Source organism: Paramisgurnus dabryanus, chromosome 14 (genome assembly GCF_030506205.2).
Source record: "Paramisgurnus dabryanus chromosome 14, PD_genome_1.1, whole genome shotgun sequence".
NCBI lineage: Eukaryota > Metazoa > Chordata > Actinopteri > Cypriniformes > Cobitidae > Paramisgurnus > Paramisgurnus dabryanus.
Genome location: NC_133350.1, coordinates 5,920,703 through 5,941,141, shown reverse-complemented (window position 1 = coordinate 5,941,141; position 20,439 = coordinate 5,920,703). Strand labels below are relative to the sequence as shown.

Below are 20,439 nucleotides of genomic sequence, written 5' to 3'. Positions count from 1 at the left end.
GAATCATCTGTCGCTGCACAGACACTGTCCCTGTCACCTCTTCACTATAAACACCTTACTTAAAGTATAAACAGGCATGTGGAGGAAACAATAGATCAGATATGGATGTAACACATGGCTCAGAAAAAAAACAAGGCTGTAAAAAAGATCCATAATATCCTCAAATGTGCAAGTAGTTTGCTTTTTGTAATAATTTTGACAGTATATCTGTATGTTTATAAGAGTGTTTGTTTTGTTTTCACTGTCAGTAAGAGCAATAAAAAATAAAACAGAGTCATAAGAAACAAACAGCAATGGGGAGTGATTACAGAGGAATCCAGGCTGCCACTGGAAAAACATTTATTAATAGATTTGAAGAAATGAGTGACAAGAAACTGTTTTCTAGTACATTCTTAAAAGGACCGAATGACCTCAACAATCACTCAACCCTTACATCTTTTTTGGCTTACAACAATGTCCTCAAATATCCCCAATGGACAAATATGGCTCTGTGGAGCAGTCATACAAAAACATTACATTGCTACTCTCAAAGTCAATGCTGGTAAAACAGAGGTCAAGAATTTAGGGTCACAATACAAAATTTTCACATATAAATATTGACATTTGTATGAAGCTCTCAGCACACACTATACAATATTAAAACGATGGCAATTAATAACTATACTTAAAGGTGCAATGTGGGACTTTTAGAAGGATCTCTTGACAAAAATGCAATATAAAATACATAACTATGTTATTAGGGGTGTATAAAGACCTTACATTATGAACTGCGTTGTTTTTATTACCTTATCTATATACACCACAGGTCCCCTTACATGGACGCCGCCACGTTTCTACAGTAGCCCTAAATGGACAAATTGTTGTACAGAGTCCGTTTCGTACCAACGTTGTCTCAGACGGCGACATTTTTGTCCTGTGGCGGCAACCGTAGCTTCTCAATGCATTTTGAGATGGAGATTGCAATTCGCAATCTCACCTCTAGATGCCACTAAAGAACCCACACTGGACCTTTATTTTGTATGTAACACTAGACTTTAAAAATGCTGGGTTATTTTCAAATAGGGACAGACTCATCCGCTGGGTTGTAATTTAACCTGGGGTGTTTAAACCCATTGTTGGGTTACATAGAAATAATTTTGGGTTAATTTAACCCAACGGCTGGGTTTGTCCCCCTTTTTTAGAGTGTAATAATACTCGAATAACTCTAATAATAAAGCTCTCATTGTTTTGCTACATGATGTAAAGGACAATCACAAGCACATTTAATATCTAACAGATTTCTGTGCGTAAACACAACATTTTATTCACAAAGTCAAATGCAATAAAGTTTCTCTTATGTGTAAAACAAGATCACAAGTCAACAACAACAACAACATTTATTTCCACATTAAACTTTTCTTCATTACATTTAATCTCAAAATTAAACATAAACACTCTTACAAAAATGCTGTATTGTTTTAACCTATGCTGGGTAAATATTGGACAAAACACAATAATGGATGCTGGGCTGTTGTTAACAGCAGTGGGAATTGTTTAACCCAGCGGTATTTGGGTTCAAAACAACCCAGCATATTTAGAGTGCACACATTTTGTTTTTTGTTTTTTGGTCAAAAAGAACATTATGACAAAGCACAAATTAAAAAGCTGTCAATTTTCTTCAATGCTTCGGCAAAAACGAGAAAGCATTTTGTGAAGGATCAAAAAGAAAATATATTTTCTGGATTCTTAATACTAGCCTGAAGAAAAATAAAGTGTCTTCCCTAAAGGCACTACAAGATGAAGTGTCTCATAAAAATGTTCCTCTGGCAATGCGGGACCAATTTCCTGTTTACCACATACACAATACTGACCAAGTAACGCAACAGCATCGGTCAATAATCCATAGAGTCATTAATCCATACGGGGCCTTTAAAATGATTTAAACCCCAAATACTATATTCATTATATTTGGACACTACAGCACTACACTACAGTTTGTTTCTTATTATGGATTGATTTTTGCCAAAAACTCATTCTATTGTTCTGAAAGAAAAAGAAAGGGGATCCAAATCTTGAAATATGTCTGACAGTTGTCATGAGCAATTCGGTCCCCCAGGCAATTCGGTCTCCCCTAGGACCCCGATTGGTACCTAGCACTAATGCCTGCTCAAAAATGTGTGATTGCGATATCTCGTCTGCGTAAGGTAAGCGGTCTAGCAAGCTAATTACGTTGTACAAAATAGAAACATAAAATGTTTTTAAAATAAAAGTTAACCAAAAAAATAATATAATAAACTAATATTCAAGTTGCAGACATGTCAGTACTTTTGTGTCATCATCTGCTTTACAAAAAACATACTTTTATTTTTACAAATTAAAAATGTACATACCTTACGGAATATATTTTTTTTAATAGTAAAAGTGTAGTTATCATGGCTTATAAATTATAATTTAAATGTGTGATTCAACTATGTAGTAATGTTTTGTATAAGGGATTAATTAATTGTATAAGTAGACAGTAAAAAGTGGAAATGGTACAGAATATAATATCTAAATAATATGACACAAGCAATGTGTAGATCTCCCACCTATAGCCTCATTTATATACTACTATATGAAACATCATTTAAAAGACATCAATTGTAATTTTAACAACGTTCTAACTACATTAATCATAACGCGATTTTGTAGGAATTGTAATAAGGCGCTAAGAAAACTACCCATGAGGAGTTTTTCCAGCCAATGGAATCACGCGGGGTCCTAGGGGAGACCGAATTGCTCGGGGGGACTGAATTGCTCATGACACCTGTCAAACCACATTTTGAAATAATTAGGTATAAACTAATGGATAAGATTTTGTTATTTGAAAAAAATGTGGTCCTCTATTATTTCCTTTCTTTAAAACTGTGATGTTTACTCTCAGTAGCCCCTGATATTTTACCATTGGATATCACTTTTGGGTTGAGGTTTGATGGAGTGATAAGCTTTCTGGTGTTTCTGTTAGGAAAAAAGTAACTACAAAAGATTTTCTAAATATAAACATTTAAATAAAATATTTTTTTTTAACCAATTCTGCTTTTAGCAAGTAAAGCAGATAAGACCATTACTATTTCACATTTAACCACAAGTCTCACTTAAAACACTGATCTAAATAGGATAAAACAAAATAAATAAATATTACATAACATTTGTTCACTCCATCACATTATATGATTTTGTCTCTAAAAGCACATTTATTATAGACAAGCATGTGCTATTCATCTTCATATTTTTGAAACTCACTTACCAAACAGAATATTTTCAGCTCATTGAAAGTCATTGAAACAACAATTGTCCTCCATAACTGGATTTTCTTTGTCCTTTCAGAGCAAAACGTACAAACACCAATTACAGGTAAAAAGGCAATTCAACAATAACAAACAGACACCACTTCATATAAATGTTATGATTTAACATTAAAAGAAGATGCATGACCTACTGGCAGACAGCATTTCCATTAATAAGACTGAAGCTGGCAACAGAGTGATTATGGGTGCTCTTGAGCGAGCTGAGTCGAGTGTTGTTACGTGCTGTGCTTTGGGAACGCATGACGATGGACGGACAGCAGCAGCAAAGCTGTTTGTTGAACTGTTTTCGAAAAGATTTGCTGAGGAGGTAGAGAGCGAAGGGGTTGACGCACGAGTTGGTGAAGGCGAGGATACGCGCGCATACACTGGAGATGAAATGGGCCATGGAAGTGTCCACCTCTGTGTAGTGATAAGAACGGTAGAGGTAAATCACATGGTTGGGGAGCCAGCAGATGGCAAAAAGGCCCACGAACACCAGCACTGTTTTCGCAAGACGCATCCGTGACTCGATCTACGGTTCAGAGAGCACATAGTTAAATATTGCAGAAGTAAAATATTTTTGGTTCCCCTCCCATGTTACTATACTTTGATGACTGCAGAATTTAAGCCACAAGATGCCGTCAAAACATGAATGCCTCCTTATTTGTGCATCTGACCAGACCGACATAATGGCGTACAGATGGGTCTATTCGAAACCATTATTATTGTGAATAAAGCAGAGCAGAACTACATGTACACATGCCAGTTTGAACCATTATAATAAAAACTGATGATGATTTGGTAGAAACATTTGAGATTGACTATTCTGACTTCTTTGTAGTTACACGTTTATTTCCATTATGGGAACTGATGCCAAATGGTCTCATTGATGATATTTCATCTTAGCTTTAAAGCTTCAGTCAATGTTGGTACCATTTTCAAAGATTAAAGCAGAACATCACAGCGAGTTATTTTTATCATGCACATAACAATGGGACAGCAGGGATTGTAAACACTCTTGACCAAAATCAATTGAAGATGAATGAAGATTAGCTTTACTGTAACAACAGTATACTATACATTCAGCTGGGTTATTTTTAACCTAATACTGGGTAAATATTGGACAGAACACATGTTGGGTTATAAATAAGAGTATGCTGCCTATTAACCCAACCATGAGTTGAAACAACCCAGCATTGCATTAAAACAACCCAGCAGTATTTATTAACTAAATATGTTTCTGTCCAATATTTACCCAGCATTGGGTTAAAAATATATACTTTATGAATAATAGATATAACATAAAATGCTTTATTTAAACTAAGAGATTGTTCAATATTTAATCTTAAATATGTTTTATTTATATATTTATTTATACTTTCTAGATTGCCACCAGAATTGCAGATTAAAACAAATAAAGCAGAAACCAATTCATTAATCTTTATAAAGTGGGGTACAAAATTTGAGACCACTACTGTAAATTATAATTTTTATCATTTATTTAAACTTTAATGCAGTCACTATTACAAGTGATATTATCAAAGCATAAATTATTATATTATCGTATATAATAATAAGCATATATTATGTCACAATATAATTACTGAGAGCATATATGTTGCTAAATATAAACTGTAAAAAATTCCGTAGAAATTACAGTGTTACTCGCAGCTGGGTTGCCGGTAACTTACCGTAGATTTAAATTTATGTTATTTATTGGCAAAATTTTGTTCAAAGTTAAATAAACATTAAACATTTACAAGTCTTTGTCTTTACAGAGTAAAACTAAAATAACAGCGTCAAGCAAAGCATTCTGGGAAACCAAATTTGAAGCAAAAACAGAAAAAGGTTGATGATGATTTCTGGTTCCAAGAATGCTTTGCATGAGACTGTTATTGTATAGTTTTATTCTGTACAGATAAAGACTAACTTTGAGCCAACTCTTGCCAGTAAATAACATAAATTTAAATCTACGCTAAGTTACTGGCAACCAGCTGCAAGTAACACTTTAATTTCTACTGATTTTTTTTTACAGTGTAGGCGTTTATGAACTTTCCCAATACGCCTTATTCAGCCTGCCGCAATGTTGATTCCACAGGTTGTGAGGGATAGACGTCCAGAGCCTGCGTTTCAAACGTATTGTTTTGTACTGGGATGCTGGTCATTCAGCCTTCAAAACACAGCAAATACATCATTTGACAAATTTACACAGGACAATGCACCTCGAAAATCATGGATTGTTAAAATAAGAAGGGACATATGACCTATATTTGAGATAAGAGCAGCACAATGTGTATATAAAAACTGTTTTGCTATTAGCATGTTGGCTTATCACTAATTCTTATGTTGTAAGCATTGTAAGCAACACTAATATAATCCTATAACTACGTACATAACTCCAATTCATATATATTACAAAAATGCAAGGCATAAATACATTAAAACTTTCATCCGATGAAGTTTTTTAAGCACATTGATCATAATCAACAGAAGCAGGATTCATTTCTAACTAAATAACATTTGTAAGTTACACATCTTTGGGGTTTTACATCCAACATTGAACAATGAACTGTAGCACCCGTATTGCCACTCTGCTAATTACTTGCATGAAAATGGTGGGTGCTTGGGTTCGTTATAGTTCAGGTGGATACCAAGAAGGTGCACCTAATAAGTTTGTACAAATTGTGAAACCTTTTGACCATAAAATATGTTAAAATAATGAGACCCAGAGATAGTTTTAGTTTAACAAAAAAAAAATAGGGTTAGCCCTGGTTTATTTAAACCACAAATTTTAGTAAATAGAATATAAATTCTTCCCCAAAACAAAATATCAACAAATATACAAAATAAATAACCAAAAAATTCCCCAAATACTTAAACAATAGCCCCGTTCAAATTAGCTAGAAACCTCAATAGTTTCAATCACACGTTGTACATCAAATAAATGCTATAAAAGTTCTCATCCCTTATCTCTTTCTCAACAATTGAAAATACACAGAGAACTTTACAATAAACAATACAACATCGCCACGTGCACTGAAACAACTCTTAGCACGTGCAATGGCGGTGGGCCCACTACACATACACACACTCACATTTCAGTTACTCACAGTACTGCTTGGAACGAAGAAAAAACACGTTGCAGGCCTGTATTAGTCTTGCAAAAACATTGAGTGCGTTGAACAAACTGGCAAAACATTGAGAGCGTGGAAATACGTCGGTACGGACGATGCTCACGTGCAGCGCGATTCACGGACAGAACCGCCAGCATAAGCTCACGTGTCTAGCTCTCTCAGCTACCTCCGATCACGCGTCCGCTCCTCCCGCTCCGTCAGACTGGTCTCCGCTTATTTTGTCACTCATATTTAACTCAACAAACCCCTGCTCAGTTTCATCGGGCTTACTCACTCTTGTTTCGCGTTTTATCTTTATAAAGCGCGCTCAAGCGTCCTCTCTGTCACACCTGTCCAGCGAGAGAGCCGAAATCAACTTCCCGCACTCTCACTCACGTTCCCTCTCTCGGTCACGTGCATCCGTTGCCATACCTACAGCCAATCACTATTGACTATACAGCATTAATACTCAAATGACCAATGAAATGTAACAAAAAGTCTTACATTGTTAAACCTTTGATAATACTATTTAACTAAATAATAAACTTTAACTTTCATCACTGTCATGACATAAAATCACAAATAGTAATCCCCTTTTAATAATGTAAAATGAATTTAATATTTCCTTCTTTAGAAATCAGAGTTTTCTATGATTTACTTAAAGTAAAACAACATTTACTTGTTTAACAGTCATGTGATTCATGTTTGAATAATAGATTAAGCATAACCTCCACTTTTTTCATTACACTAGAATACCCAAGTTTAACACTGGGCTACATCCTCCCCCTTCTAGACAGTTTTGATGTCCTCATCAAAATAAACCTTAGAGGACTCTAATAGCTTTAATGTCAAGGGTAGAGACCAAATTGGAACAAGTGAAGCACAACGCCATGGGGTGGCACCAGAAAGTTTGACATAGACTGCTTCTGGAGTCTCCGTAGAGTCCACTTCCCACAAATACTCCATGGCTTAGTACGGTCACAGGGTAATCACAGGGCTTGCCAAGTTCATCGTAGCTCAGCTTGACCACTGGACGGATGACTCTTTTTGAACGCTCAACTTTTTCACTCTCCGCTTGAATGTCCATATTTGCATTGACATCTGCTTCCTCTTCTATAACGTCCACTTCTGGATCAGCATGAAGAGGTAAGTTTGGATGATCATTTGCCACAGGCTCTATCTCCGTAGTGCATTGAACTTGTCTTTCAGGTTCTGTGACTAAGGACTCAGGCTGCTTAGTGGGCATTTCTGGACCTGTCAGCAACTTATCCCATTCCAGCTCAACGGGTCTTGGCAAATATACTTCGCTGTACTCCAACTCGGAGTACACGTCTTCATCGTGATTGTTTGTCTGGACTGGTTCTGTTGTATTTTGCTGAAATGCTCTGGTCCTAGGTCTTTGTAGTGGCCCCACTTCCCTTTCATCAACCGGGAGTCTCACCAGGTAACCAATGGGTAAGAGATGATTACGATGAATAGTTTTTTCTGCTCCCATGCCTCTCTCTGGCTTAATCTTGTAGACAGGTAAGTTGGGTAGTTTCTCCATAACAATATATGGTGAGGATCGCCACTTGCATTTCAATTTGTGCTTGCCTTTGACCCCAAAGTTTCTGAGTAGCACCCTGTCGCCTTTGTCAAGGACTTGTTCTTTGACGTGCTTGTCGTGTGCTGCTTTGTTTCTTTGGTGGTTCTTGTCTGACGATTCTGTTGCAAGACTGTATGCTCTTTGGAGATCTTGCTTGAGCTTAGCAACATACTGTGGGTAGGACTTTGTCTTTTGGTTGTCCTCGGTCACACCAAAACAGATGTCTACCGGTAAGCGAGCTTCTCTGCCAAACATTAGCAGGTAGGGCGAATAACCAGTTGCATCATTTTGAGAACAGTTATATGCGTGGACCAACTGGCTGATCTTTTGGCTCCATTTCTGTTTTTGCTTCGGGTCAAGTGTGCCAAGCATTGACAATAGTGTCCGATTAAATCTTTCGGGCTGCGGATCTCCCTGGGGGTGGTAAGGCGATGTCCTTGACTTACGTATTCCCAGCATCATCAGAAGGTCTTGGATCAGTTTGCTTTCAAAATCACGGCCTTGATCCGAATGTATGCGGGCAGGGAGTCCGTAGTGTACAAAGTAGCGCTCACACAGTATCTTGGCCACGGTGACCGCCTTCTGGTCTTTGGCTGGAAAAGCTTGGGCGTATCGAGTAAAGTGGTCTGTCACTACAAGAATGTTGGCAAAACCTTGGGAGTCTGGCTCAAGTGACAGAAAATCGATACAAACTAGGTCTAGAGGGCCTTGGCTGGTGATTTGTTTTAAGGGAGCAGCTCTCTGAGGAAGGGCTTTACGAGTGATGCATCTGCCACAGTTTTTGATGTACTGCTCAACCTCAACTCCCATTTTCGGCCAATAGAACCGTTGTCTGATAAGTTCAATAGTCTTGTCCATGCCCAAGTGACCAGACTCGTCATGCAGAGATCTAAGGACCATCGAAACATACTCTCTGGGCAGTACCAGCTGCTTTACCATGTTTCCACTTTTCTCAACCCTTCGATAGAGCAGATTGTTTTGAATGAACAGCTTGCTTGCTTCTTTGTTCAACAGGGCAGAATTAGGATTGTCAGAGCTGGTGAATGAGGGACCACCCCGAAGTGACTGTTTGACTGGAGCAATAGTAGAGTCAACATCTTGAGCATTGACCAGGTCTTTGTGGCTAAGCTGACTCAACGAACCGAGATCCAACCTAACTGGGAAGGCGAAACACTCTGGTATACCATCAGGCGACACTCCGAGTGACTCAGCAATAGTTGTAGACTCTGTTAGCGTTGCACAGCACTTGATCTGTTTACACAGAGCTTGGACACTTTCAGTCGGTACGCTTTGCCAGCCTTCCTCTGTGGTTGGGAGAGGGTTGCGGGACAAGGCATCGGCGTCGATATTGCTGCTACCAGGCCTGTACTGCAGAGTGAAATGATATGTGGCAAGTGCTGAGAGCCAGCGGTGACCAGTCGCATTGAGTTTTGCAGTTGTGAGAATATACGTTAGGGGGTTGTTGTCAGTTCTCACCGTAAACTGTGCTCCATATAAGTAGTCGTGGAACTTGTCTACCACTGCCCACTTAAGTGCCAAAAACTCGAGCTGGTGCACCGGGTAGTTCTTTTCAGATGCACTCAGCTTGCGGCTGGCGAAAGCCACCGGTCTTAAACCCTCGGGGTACTCTTGGTTGAGGACAGCGCCGAGCCCATGAAAACTGGCATCAATGTGGAGTATGTAGGGCTTGGTGGGGTCAGAAAATGCCAGCACCGGTGCGTTTGTGAGACAGTGAATGATCTTTTGGAATGCCTCAGAACATGACTGATCCCACCGTTCACCGAAAGGCTCGTTGACTTTGTAGTAGGTTTTGTCTGATGAAGAGGCAGACTTTCGATTCTTTTGGGTAGGAGGATATCCTTTGCACAGCTCTGTAAGGGGTCGGACAATGATGGAGTAGTTCTTTATAAATCTGCGGTAGTAGCCGCAAAACCCCAGGAATGACTGCAGAGACGAAAGGTCGGTTGGCTGCTTCCACCGCGTCACTGCTTCAACTTTGTCTGGGTCTGTGGCAATGCCGTTCTCAGAGACTATGTGCCCAACATAGGTGACTTGTGAGCGACAGAACTGGCACTTGTCGAGGGACAACTTGAGTCCAGCTTCTTCAAGGCGAGCGATGACTTTGAGGAGTCTTTGCTCATGCTCTTCCAAAGTCTTACCAAAAACAATGAGGTCATCTAGGTAGACGATGACTTCAAGCATGTGCATGTCGCCGACTGCCTTTTCCATGAGCCGTTGAAAGGTCGCAGGGGCCCCTGTGATCCCCTGAGGCATCCGCTCAAATTGGAAAAATCCCAATGGACAGATGAAAGCGGTCTTTTCTTTGTCCTCCTCTGCCATTGGGATTTGGTAATATCCACTGCGCAAATCCAACACTGAAAACCACTTACTGCCGGACAAGCAATCGAGAGCGTCATCGATACGTGGTACAGTGTACTGATCTGGGGTAGTTCTCCGGTTCAGGGTACGGTAGTCGACACACATACGAAGTTGACCATTCTTTTTACGTGCAAGGACAATCGGGGAAGCGTATGGACTTCTTGACTCTTTTATAATCCCAGCCGCCAACAGACCTTGCAGATGGCGGCGTAGGTCATCCAAATCAGCAGGGGCAATACGTCGAGATCTCTCCCTGAAGGGAGTGTTGTCATTCAGGCGGATGTGATGTTCTACCCCTTTAGCCAAACCGACATCCCATTCTTCAATAGAGAACACCTGAGAGTGTTTAGCCAGCTTCTGACTCAGCCTTTCTTTCCACTCTTTGTCGATGGGTGACTCACTGAAGTCAAACAAAGAAGGATCCAAGGTCGGAACAGATTCGACTTTAGGGTTGGGTGCATCTGTCACCATGTCAACGACATGAAGGTGAGCGATCACGGTGCCCATTGGAATGGCAGTTTGCTTAAGAGACTCATTACGCAGTAGCACCAGGAAGTTGTTCGTATCTAGCATCTTGGAGAACAACACAGTTGGCTGGACAAGTACACTTGGAGGAAGAGCAGGTGAGTGGGCTCGTTCAATAATGAGTATACTGTCTCCAATATCTTGTTTTTCTTTAACTTTGCAGCTAGCAACATATTCGGTGCCAGGAGGAATGCTGAGAGGGCCAGGCCCAGACCACTTAACTTCAGCCACAGGCAAGTCTTTGTTGCATTTAATGGTCATCCCTGCATGAACGGGTGAATGTTTTTTCTCTTGAACCTGGATTTTGTCTGAGTGGACGTTCTCCAGTTCTCTTTTCTCTGCTCTGGACTTGAAAGGCTGAACCCCTTTTACGTTTGTGCCAATCAGTACAGGTATAGTCTCGGAGCACCGTGGATCAGGGCACACCAGAGCCAGGATAGGAACAGACTTGACTTTGTTGGACTTGGATTTTTGTGGCAGCTCCAACTCTACCTGGATGTAACCTTTGTACGGGTAACTGCTCTCTGACTCACTTAGACCCCATATGGCTAGACCGGTCACAGAGTTTAACTGGATGTGTGACAGATGTTTGGCATACCAACTGTCGAAGATGATGGTAACTTGAGATCCACTGTCCATCAGTGCGGTGCAGGGGTTGCCATTGATCCTGACCTGAGCAGTGGAGGGTGGTCCCACAAGTCCCTCGGGCAAACTGTTGGTCTGTACATTTACAGCGCTTCTCTTGACACTTGCATTTGTGGTCTGGGTTCTTGTTTCGTTATCAGATTTGCGGTTCTGCTTGGACTTTCTTTGAGCTTGCAGCAGTTTCTGAATAACTTTGGGATAATTCTCAGGAGAGGCACACTTGTTGGCGTAATGCCCGTCTTCTCCGCAGCGATAGCAGAAAAAATCACTTGGGTCTCGGGCTGTCAAAGGTCTTTGCGACCAGGGTCTTGACTGGGTGTCTTGTAGGCAGGGCTCAGTAGCAGGACTACACTTTGGCTTGACTGACATGACAGAGACTTGTTTTTGCAGCTTAAAAACCTCTTTCTTTAAAGCCTGCACGTTTTTGTCTTCTGCGTTCTCTGCCACCGGTTTGACTGGAAGCAGTGTGCTCGTCGAAAGGTGCCTTGACATGGCGGCGGGAGTAGAGAGTTCACTTACTTGTGCTCTGAGTTGGCGTATTTCGGCTTTCAAATCGTTTAACTCTGTGTCGGAAGTAACAGTAGCGCTTTTGGCATAGACGGCTTTGGGTGGATGGAGTCTACGACGTGAAGCTTCATGCTCCTCCTCCAGGCGTATCTCATTCATCAGCTCAAGAAATGTGGGAGGACTGTCTCTGCGGTATCTTAATCCTAGGTTTAGTATCATAATGTCAGATCTGGTGGCCCCTTTAATGAGCTGGTCAAGACGTGCTTTGTCTGCCGCAGATGACTGAAGTCCACCCTTTTGGACAACTTTATTTAGGACTCTCTCTAGGCGTCTCAGGAACTCAGAGAGTTTCTCATTATGGTGTTGACACAACATTCTGAAGGCAAAGTAAAGTTCTTCCCCGCTCTCAGGGTTGCCAAATGTGGTCTCGAGAATATCAATGTAGTCCATTGAGGTTGCAGATGGGTTGTTGAAACGGACAGCTTGGAGGATTTCGAGTGCAGGACCCTTCACACTTTCCATTATTCTCATTTTCTTTTCTGGTTCAGGGCGATCGTATTCTTCATTCATAAGTCTGGCTTGTTCAACCCAATTTTCCAACTGTTCTTCTCCCTGTGGTGTGGGTATGACCCCTGAGAAAGTGCGCAATCTTCTGTAAAGATTGTTACCTTGTGTGGGCTTGCTTGTCATTTGTAAAATATCACCAACTGCTCGAATGATAGCTTCAGGAGTGGACGCTTGAAGTGGGGAGAAAAAACTGGAATCTGGCAGCGGCACATTTTGACCATCACAGGCCGTCGGAGCTTGGGGTTCCTCATCCTGCTTAGAAGGTCCAAATATTCTCCATGTCGTAGTAAACCCCTCAGGAACAACATCAAGAGGAATGGCGTCTGCATTCACTTTCTCCCTGCACTCACATAACACAGTTAAACTTTGAGACTGTGAGTCATACATTCTTCCTCTCACCTTGACTCTCCCGAGTGCTTTGATAGTCTGCAGTGTGTCTTCAATGAAACCAACTTCAGTTTCTGGAGGTACATCTTTAACCAGCAAGGCTTTCACAGGATCCATGCCTTCTCCAATACACCAATTCTTCAACTGAGCCATCCCCACGGGTTATGCGCTTACAGTGATCACTTGTCAAAACTAAATTTGGTAGGTATTAGTTGTATTTTAACACAAATAAAGCTTGATTTGTGTTTTCTTGACTTAAATGCTTAGTAAAACTCTACTTTTGTAGTTTTAAAATTTTCACAATAGGTACCCTTTAATATGGTTTTACATGTAGTTTAACAGCTAACCAGCTTTTGGTTGTAAACTATATTTTTAAACAAACTATTTAAATCTCTGGGTCAAACTAAAGTGAAATCTGATATAAAATTACTTTTGAACTAATTAAATCCCAGCGGAGCCTCCATTTTATTTATGTAGCACCCGTATTGCCACTCTGCTAATTACTTGCATGAAAATGGTGGGTGCTTGGGTTCGTTATAGTTCAGGTGGATACCAAGAAGGTGCACCTAATAAGTTTGTACAAATTGTGAAACCTTTTGACCATAAAATATGTTAAAATAATGAGACCCAGAGATAGTTTTAGTTTAACAAAAAAAAAATAGGGTTAGCCCTGGTTTATTTAAACCACAAATTTTAGTAAATAGAATATAAATTCTTCCCCAAAACAAAATATCAACAAATATACAAAATAAATAACCAAAAAATTCCCCAAATACTTAAACAATAGCCCCGTTCAAATTAGCTAGAAACCTCAATAGTTTCAATCACACGTTGTACATCAAATAAATGCTATAAAAGTTCTCATCCCTTATCTCTTTCTCAACAATTGAAAATACACAGAGAACTTTACAATAAACAATACAACATCGCCACGTGCACTGAAACAACTCTTAGCACGTGCAATGGCGGTGGGCCCACTACACATACACACACTCACATTTCAGTTACTCACAGTACTGCTTGGAACGAAGAAAAAACACGTTGCAGGCCTGTATTAGTCTTGCAAAAACATTGAGTGCGTTGAACAAACTGGCAAAACATTGAGAGCGTGGAAATACGTCGGTACGGACGATGCTCACGTGCAGCGCGATTCACGGACAGAACCGCCAGCATAAGCTCACGTGTCTAGCTCTCTCAGCTACCTCCGATCACGCGTCCGCTCCTCCCGCTCCGTCAGACTGGTCTCCGCTTATTTTGTCACTCATATTTAACTCAACAAACCCCTGCTCAGTTTCATCGGGCTTACTCACTCTTGTTTCGCGTTTTATCTTTATAAAGCGCGCTCAAGCGTCCTCTCTGTCACACCTGTCCAGCGAGAGAGCCGAAATCAACTTCCCGCACTCTCACTCACGTTCCCTCTCTCGGTCACGTGCATCCGTTGCCATACCTACAGCCAATCACTATTGACTATACAGCATTAATACTCAAATGACCAATGAAATGTAACAAAAAGTCTTACATTGTTAAACCTTTGATAATACTATTTAACTAAATAATAAACTTTAACTTTCATCACTGTCATGACATAAAATCACAAATAGTAATCCCCTTTTAATAATGTAAAATGAATTTAATATTTCCTTCTTTAGAAATCAGAGTTTTCTATGATTTACTTAAAGTAAAACAACATTTACTTGTTTAACAGTCATGTGATTCATGTTTGAATAATAGATTAAGCATAACCTCCACTTTTTTCATTACACTAGAATACCCAAGTTTAACACTGGGCTACAGAACTATCACGTAAATAGCTGTTATTAGGTCTGTAATTAATGTTATTAGGTCAATCACACGTTATTAAGTTAATGTTATGTCTTGAAAAAACATAACAGATTAAATACATGGGACATATGCTCATGTTTTATACAAAGAGGAGATATATACTTAGTTGTTGTCATAAAATATTGTATTGTTGCACTATATTGGTGTTTTTAAAATAATTAAAAATTAGCGATTAGCCAACAGACTAATATCCAAACAGATATTATGTACACAATGCGCTATTCTCATCTCAAATGAGGTTCTTTGTCCTGTGGAAATTTGTCAAATTATGTATTTTTTGTGCTGAATGACCCGCATCCCTGTACAAAACAGAGGTTTCAAGCACACGCTCTGGATGTCCATCTCTCAAAGCCTCGTTTTGGAATCAACATGGCGGCAGGCTGAAAAGAAAACTGCATTTTCACGGATTGCAACCCCTTATTGTTTAATGTGCTTTCATAATTGTTTACCCATTTACTATTTGAAATATAATCCAAGATTTCATTGCTGATAAAAATCCACGACTCTCAATATGGTCCCAGACTTGTCTACCTCTCTTTTTGTTAAGCTTGAACAACTGAGTCATTTAACCTCACCTGTCTCCGTATGTGGGCATTTCCTTCCACAGGCATGTTACTCGCACTCTGAATCAAACTCTTGGCGATGAAGATATAGTACACCGAGATGATGAGGAGAGGAATGATGTAAAGAATGAGGAAAGAGCCCATGGAGTGGATTTTGGGGTGCAGATCTCCAACATGGGGATATGGAGCACATGCTCTGAAGCTCTCGTTGGTTTTGGATATGTGGAAGGCGTGGAGGTCAGAGAACACAGCCTCAGGAATGGCCAGCACCATGGAGAGCAGCCAAATCGAAGTGGCTTTCAGGCAGACCTTTAGTGTGGCATTTGACGTCTGGATGTCCATTGGTTTGACAATGGCCTTGTATCTAGGAAACAGATGAGGACAGAAAGCAGTTTCAATGATTCATTAATTCAGATCCAAACGTAATAAAAAAGAATGTGAATCAAAAGAAAATGATAAGAATTTAGCTGGGAAAGTTTATGGGACACAGTATATTACATAGGGTAAATGAAGACATTTATATGCAGAAATTATATTCAATCTGAACTGAGAGTGCAGTTATGCAAACCCTAAAAAATCCAATTCTCAGCATTACCAGCATTCATTAATATTTTCTCTGTTAACATGTCACTCTTCAAATTACTTTTCAAATGTCTCTTTGAAGGCAATTGGTTACGGTCGACTGCTTTTTAAAAAAAGGACTTATTCTTTACCATCTTAAAGCCTGTTATGCTAACCACAAAAACACCTGTATGTGCCATCTACCATCTATTCATGATTTGTGCTTTTTAACAATCTACTGTAAAAACAACACCTCAGGTAATTACATCTCAAACCACATGGATGTTCAAAAAATAAAATGAACAGTCTTTTACAGAAATACCCTTTTGCCCAATTCCTCATATCAAAGGCTGACACGCACGCCTATGGGATTCATTCATTTTTAATCTTATTCTCCGGAAACGACACCTATAAGTTGCTTTGGGTAAAATTGCTTGCTAAAATGCATAAAAGTTAAGTTTATGGCATCTTATGGTAGAAATAACAAATGCAAGTTATTGTATTACTATTTACAGTATATTTTTGAAGAAATCTTCCTACTATCTTTATGAAGGTGTTACTCTTTAAGATCTTTATTAAGTCACATAAGACATCTCCATGCACCTAACCACAAAATTGACTGTTTTTCATTTCAGTCCCGAGGAAGTCGACCCACAATTGATCCATAGCTCTGGGGATGCACCGTGGTTTCTCTTGAGTGCTTTGACATCAACACAAACAAGCAGAGAATTGAACTCAGTTCTTTTTCTCCGTCATTAGGCATGTTGATTTTCACGTCCGTTCATCTGTACCCATCACCCTTTGAGTCACACACAATGCAATGTTCCTTTAGCTCAGTGGGGTTTAGCAGCACAAAGGTCATGGGTTCGATTCTTAGGGGACACTAAATTTATAGATTGAATGCAGTGTTGGTCGCTTTGCATGAAAGCATCTTGCAAATGCTTAAGTTGTAAATTGGAGCAATGTGCATAAGGGATAGTGTATAATGATAACACTAAGTTGTTCATTTAAGAATCTTCTTCTGACCTATAACCCCTAAAATTATTTTTTTTGGTGCAACCTAATATATTTGGACTAAGAGATTTAGAAGAAGTTATACTGACTAGTTGATTTAAAAGATGCTAGTGCTGAACTGAATGATTAGAGTCAGGAGGACTATCTGGAAAAAATACCCATTTGTAACTACTTTTCATATTTTTGTAATCAGTAGTCAGTAATGTTATCATTAAAAACAATTCCTTACAGTCTGCATTTTTTTCACTACAAAGAGCCCTTTTGCGCATCAGAAATTCTGCGGATGTTAAATGTTTTAGGCTAGAGCCCATCAGAGAAATATTAAGGAACCTTTATTTTTTTGGTTTAATGCGAGTGTTGTATAGTAATCATATTAATAATTTATCAGAATATAAATATTGGTAACATAAAAGCTGTTACCTGTCCGCTGCCAACGCTGTAAGAGTGAACACCGACACCCCGACTGAAGTTAGCTGGATAAACGGAATGAGTTTACAACCCACCCGTCCGAAGATCCACTCATCCGTCAAAAACTTACTGGCGTCCACGGGCGCGCAGGTGACCAGGAGCAACACGTCTCCGAGAGCCAGACTCGACATGAACAGATTGGGAACATTGCGCATCGACTTCACGATGCAAAACGTCCTGATGAGCGTAAGGTTACCAATTAATCCCACAATAATAATGAGCGCGTACACGGTGGCAATGATGATACCTGACTGCAGGTGTGAATATTCAGATGCGCTGCTGGTGTTCCGCTCCTGAGACAGAAACTTTGCATCCGCTTTCGGAGCCAATGTTGCGTCAAAAGACATGTTGCGGCTCTAACATGTGTGCGTTTTTACGTGTCCGATGGCTAATGAGGCCATAAACACAAACAGTATGGAATGTAATCCCTTTTGCTTTGTACGGTGATGATAATCTTCACCAGCAGTCCTGCTGTGAACTCTGTGCGCAAATGGAGAATCTATGTGAGGTTTGGTTTGTATATGTCACATTGGTGCGCCTGCGCTCTTAAGTGATCAAGTTCTGATATAAAAACAGTGCGTAAAAACAGATTTATATATGGATATATACACATTAAATATAAGAGAACTGCAAAGGATAACTTATGCGCACTTTGTTAGAAAGATTGCATTTTAATGCATTAATTCATCATTAACTTTTAATTCAAATCATTAAGTCTGTGACAATAAAACACCTGCATAGACATTCTTTGTAAAGGTTCTACAAATTATACAAAATATATAAGAAACGTTTCTTTTTTTAAGAAACATGTGACTAAAAGATTCTTTAGAGAACCAAAAAATAGATCTTCCATGGCATTGCTTTGCAGAATCTGTATTTTAAAGAATGTAGTGAGCTTCACACATTGATCATCTGCAGACAGTGATACAAACTTTGACATTGACCGTGACCTTCAGCTTTTAAAAGTTGAAGAAGACGGCTGTACTTTACATTTTCGTTTCATCTTTTATTGTAGAAATATTATTGTAGGAAATGAGAGTTAGAAACTGTGTGATATATATTTCACAAACCAAATACACAATAATTCTCAATTATGTTAATGACTAGTAATTTTATTTAGATTAATGTCATATTTTCCAGCTGTGTAGCTGAACATGAAAGGTCAGCTATCCTCTGGCAACTGTAGATCATATGTAGAATTTTACACTTTACAATTTCAAAGAAGGTTTATAATGAACGTTTAAGATCAGAATGTTGCACAAGGTTAGTAGTGATAAAAGGTTCTTTTAACTATGAAAAATATGTTTTTTACAAAACCATTGGCATCGCTGTGATTTTGTAGTGTATAAAGAAGCATACATATCAGCACCCTGATGCAAACATGAAATGAGTTTTTGTTATAGAGGCAAACTGTACCCAAGTGTGAAAATGCTGTGGAAGTACAAAACACCACCACAGGGTGAACAAAGATTTTTATGTCTCCAAAGAAACTATTAATCACTAGAAAAATTGAGTTTTGATGGAGTTCCAATACACTAAACAAAACTGGAGCTGCACTCTGATCCCAGATAGTTTCAGATGATAGAAAAGAAAAGCTGATTTTTTTAAAGTGGCAATGTTACATTTTTTTAGAAGATGGATAAAGGATAAATTTAATAAAATAGGTTAAAGACTATTGGTTTATTTATTTGAACTGAACTGATATTGATTGGTGTCAAGGGCACAATGTTTCTTTAGACCACTACGATCCATTAAGCCAAATGCTTTCGCTATAAAAGAGAATCATGAATCGGACTATATAGTCTTTAAACCACTCCTTAATGCAATAGACACAACATTTATAAATATTACAAAGCTGTCCACTTAAATATGTTTGTAAGTGATGGATAAAACGAAATGATCGTATTGTATTGCACCGATGTGGCAAGAAAACACTCAACAGCTCCTTCCCAGAACCTAAAGCAAGACACGAGCACAACCCCTTTCATTATTATAAGGTACCTGTGAACTCCATAGTAGAATGATAACAGCAACGTTATGAAATTAGAATAAGAATGAATGATAATGTAATCAGTGAATATGAAGCTTATCTTCAACACGTCAATGAAACGGATAAAGACTGAGTCTCCCATTGTGCTGGCAAGACAATCTATTAGATAAAGAAAGACAATTTAATGAAAATCATCCAATTTTAGTTCTCAGACATCTTACACCTTCCCTTCTTCTCGGCAGCATTATGAAACCTCTTGTACAATAAAAAAACATATGCTGTCCCTATAGTCCTCGTCTGAAAAATTGCAGGAGGTGGTGATGAAAATGGTTTGCTCTTTAAACCATGAAATTCATCATTTAGTTTAGTAATCTGTGGTATTGATTGCAAAACAGCATTGGCTGTATGTCATACACGCGCACATTTAAATGGTTAACATTAGTTATGCACCATGAAGTAACATGAATAGCTGTGTTGACATTAAATAACATTAACAAGAATAAATACATTCTGAAAAATGTTTTTTGGTTGTTCATGTTAGTTAATGCTTTTACAACTGTTTACTAATACAACCTTATTGTAAAGTGTTACCAATAAATCTTACAGTACACAATCTGAAAAATATTCTTCACTTACAGAAATAGATTCTTAATATGTGTGGGCCTTAAAATGGATACATTTATTTTTATGAAATGCAAATAGTTTTAAATATCAAAGCTTAATTTAAGATAATATTTAAACCATGAGAGATTTGGTTTGAATTACAATTCCATGATTAGGATTAACAATGGTAATAAGTTAAGCAAAAAGTATTACAATACTGCATTCAGTGGCTCAGATTTAATATTTAATACTCTTTGTATGAAAAGACAGAAAATCAAGGACACATACTGTTTTATTATGTGGGATTTATTATTTCTGAGTTGTAATAGACTGGTATACACTCTCAATAACCTTTTATTCAATATGTGTTTCAATATGCTTTTCT

The 20,439-nt window shown here is 38.8% G+C and overlaps 1 protein-coding gene across 1 annotated transcript; it reads right to left on the bottom strand.

The window, feature by feature from the left end:
* Window positions 1-336: 336 nt before the first annotated feature.
* grpr (gastrin-releasing peptide receptor) lies at window positions 337-17,947 on the bottom strand. The gene is made up of 3 exons (XM_065241145.1): window positions 17,414-17,947; window positions 15,431-15,782; window positions 337-3,837 (listed from the first exon to the last, which is right to left on the bottom strand). The coding sequence occupies exons 1-3, from the start codon at window positions 17,806-17,808 to the stop codon at window positions 3,454-3,456; spliced, it is 1,131 nt and encodes a 376-aa protein (XP_065097217.1). The 5' UTR covers window positions 17,809-17,947; the 3' UTR covers window positions 337-3,453.
* Window positions 17,948-20,439: the final 2,492 nt, after the last annotated feature.